The sequence below is a fragment of the Rhagoletis pomonella genome, unplaced genomic scaffold, assembly GCF_013731165.1.
Source record: "Rhagoletis pomonella isolate Grant_MI unplaced genomic scaffold, Rhpom_1.0 Rhpom_scaffold_11185, whole genome shotgun sequence".
NCBI classification, from domain to species: Eukaryota; Metazoa; Arthropoda; class Insecta; order Diptera; family Tephritidae; genus Rhagoletis; species Rhagoletis pomonella.
Genome location: NW_023469713.1, coordinates 1 through 2,911, shown reverse-complemented (window position 1 = coordinate 2,911; position 2,911 = coordinate 1). Strand labels below are relative to the sequence as shown.

At 33.7% G+C, this 2,911-nt stretch overlaps 1 protein-coding gene across 1 annotated transcript; it reads right to left on the bottom strand.

Annotated features, from left to right (window-relative positions):
* Nucleotides 1-680: 680 nt before the first annotated feature.
* Nucleotides 681-2,866, bottom strand: LOC118756618 (protein Wnt-5-like; the record flags this gene model as incomplete). Its single annotated transcript, XM_036491370.1, has 2 exons — nucleotides 681-1,645; nucleotides 2,773-2,866. Coding segments are annotated over 2 exons (282 nt in total), but the record flags the coding sequence as incomplete, so codon positions are not given.
* Between the last annotated feature and the right edge of the window lie 45 nt (nucleotides 2,867-2,911).

Sequence of the window (2,911 nt, the reverse complement as noted above, 5' to 3'; positions counted from 1 at the left end):
TCTTTTGTTCATGGTACTTGTGTATAGAACCTTAAAAATTCTTAGAATTCTAAAATATAATAACATATTTTGTGCTTTGCCTACTTCAGTACATACTATTTTAGTATGTTATTCACGATATATGTTGAAAAAACATTCCCCCCCCACTGCTGGGTCTGCCCCTGAAAGTATATGCAACCATTTTTATTTTTTGCTTTAGGTTTATTGTTTTCATTTTGCTTTTCACGTCATTCTCGAAGGCTTTGTAACACGAGCAATCTCAGAAATTTTATTTATCTTGGACCGTAAGTTAGTTATTTCTTCAAGTGAGTTAATTAGTCATTTAAATACGTGCGTCTTACAACTAAACAAAATACATATGTATGTATGTAGTATATACTTACATACACTTACTCGAAATACCCTATATGCTACACTAAACTATAGGTGTGAGTTATGCCTAAATAAGTAGGTTTACATTTTGTTATGTATTGTATATACTAATTAGGCTTACAACAAAATATAGTAAATTAGAGAAGTGTTATTGCCTGTGCGGAAAATTGAGCACACACTTCACTTAACTACATACAAGTAGATAAACAAACATATGTATGGATATAACACACACACACACATACACGCGCACTTAAATTATATCTAAACTTAATTATGAAACTACTTACAAAGAATTTCTCTTTATGTAATTAAGCTGCTAGCGTTTGAAAATAAATAAATTGATGTGTCCACCATTTCTTTGCTTTTGAGCATTAAATATGTAAATGCATCTTACAATTATGGAATTTTGTTTCTACATACAATGCGGAGCTTTTCGGGAGCTGCCTGCGCGCCTAAAAATATACATACATGCATACATACATACATACAATTACGCGGAGGGTATCAAATTTCAGCTCATCTTATTCATTTATCTTCCCTTAAAAGCTATATTTTTGTTTTCATAAATATATATATATATGTAATCATAAATTGTTTAGACATCAATTCGGTTTATAGGTTTTCTTTTACATTCAACTTTTTTATTTGGTAGCTTAATTGCGCTGTTAATTACAGTTATTCGTTTAACATTTCGTTTCTTATATTATTCATATACATGCATACATACATACATACTTAACTATACAGATAGATATACATATATGTTTATGTACATATGTACGCATGCAATTGAGTAGTTAAGTCGTTTAATATGAAATTTTGCCATGCAGCAGCCGCACGTAAGGATTATCTAGTGTAGAGAGGGAGCGAGTGAGTAGCACTGCAACTTTTTCAATATTTGTAAATAAGTAGGTATTATTATTTGCTTTTTCCCCCTACTAAATATCTTTCTTATCGCCGCATGTTTTTATCGCTTTCTTGTCAGCGCCATGTGTTGTTGAGTAGTTGCATTTCATTCATTAATTATTTTTTGATATTATGTAATAATCTCTTACTTTTTTCGTAATTATTTATGTAGATACTTATTTACAGGTGTGTTCTTCCAGCACCTTCACACAGACATCACATTTGACCTGGCAGCACCAGTGAAATTTGCAATTACATCGCTCGCGTACCACAATGTTTTTGGTGTTGTAGCCTCGACCGCAACATAAAATGCCGCAACCATCCAGACCGGAGGATGTCTTATTGCAGATGCGGCCGTGAGTGCCTATAGGTGCAAAAAAGAGATAAAGTTCATTATAAAAAAATGTAGTGTTTCCAAGAGAGCAAGAAAAAATAGTATATAGCGCAAACAGAGAGTCATTGAAAGAGTTATATGGCAATATAGAAAATACGATCGAGAAAGCTAGACTCTATTAACCGTTGTCCATAAACCCAACCATGGCAAACCGTATATGTATGCACATAGGTAAGTGAACTATTGAAGCTAACAAAATTTTATATATAAACATACATCACTTTTCGATAGCTCTGATAGTTTCTGACAAATTAATTAATCATTCAAAGCGGTCAAAATGGCCCTTAGACGATAGAAGGTTAAGTATCGATTAAAGCCTGCTTATTCTCGAAGAAGCTTGTAGCAGATGTCGTCGTTCATGGGAAACGCCTTCCTTATTAACCGACTTCAAAAAAAGGAGGAGGTTATCAGTTCGCCGAAATCTTTATTTTTTTTTATGTATGTTACCGCATAACTTTGGACCAAGTTAACCGATTTCGATAATTTTTTTTTCATCGGAAAACCTTGTTTAGATCCGATAATTGGATCGTGAAGAAATTAACGGTAATCTTAAATTTTTGTATGACAATTGAAGTCGGGTTTGTTTCTTGCTTAAAAAGTACTTGTATTAAAAAATATTTGTGAAATTGTGGAAGTCAAACATATGTATGTTTATGTATTTTTAGATACATTTATCTGCCTTTAGGTATAGCTTTTCCCACAAAATACAATTTAAAAAATGGCATTTTCCATACCGGGTAAGGCCATCAATTTTGGACTCGTTCAATTCCCCGGTCATGGACGGTGCTTTCCAAGCTATGCTGTAAAAGGCCGCTCACCCGGTGGTACCGTGGCTAGATCATACATACATACATGTAAAAAAATACAGAATTTTGGTCGAAAATAATTTTGAATCCAGAGCATTACTTACTCTTTCTTGCATAACTTTAAAATACATAATTTTGACCCGAAATAATTTTAACTGCAAAGCATTTTTTCACATCTTTTTTTTGAAGCTCTCAATGCTTCCTCTCAGAAATATACCAGGGTTATTCCGTTACAGACAAAATTTTATCGATTTCGAAGTATATATAGAAAGTACCAAATTTTTTACTCACCTGGCCACTGCAGCTGTCGACTGTTGCGACACCAATCGGGACTCTCGTCCAGATAAACCAAATCATGCGCCGTTGGCACTTTAAATTGTGGGTCCTTCACCTGTAGTCGTCCACGTTTGTTGAGTTTCACCTCGGTAGA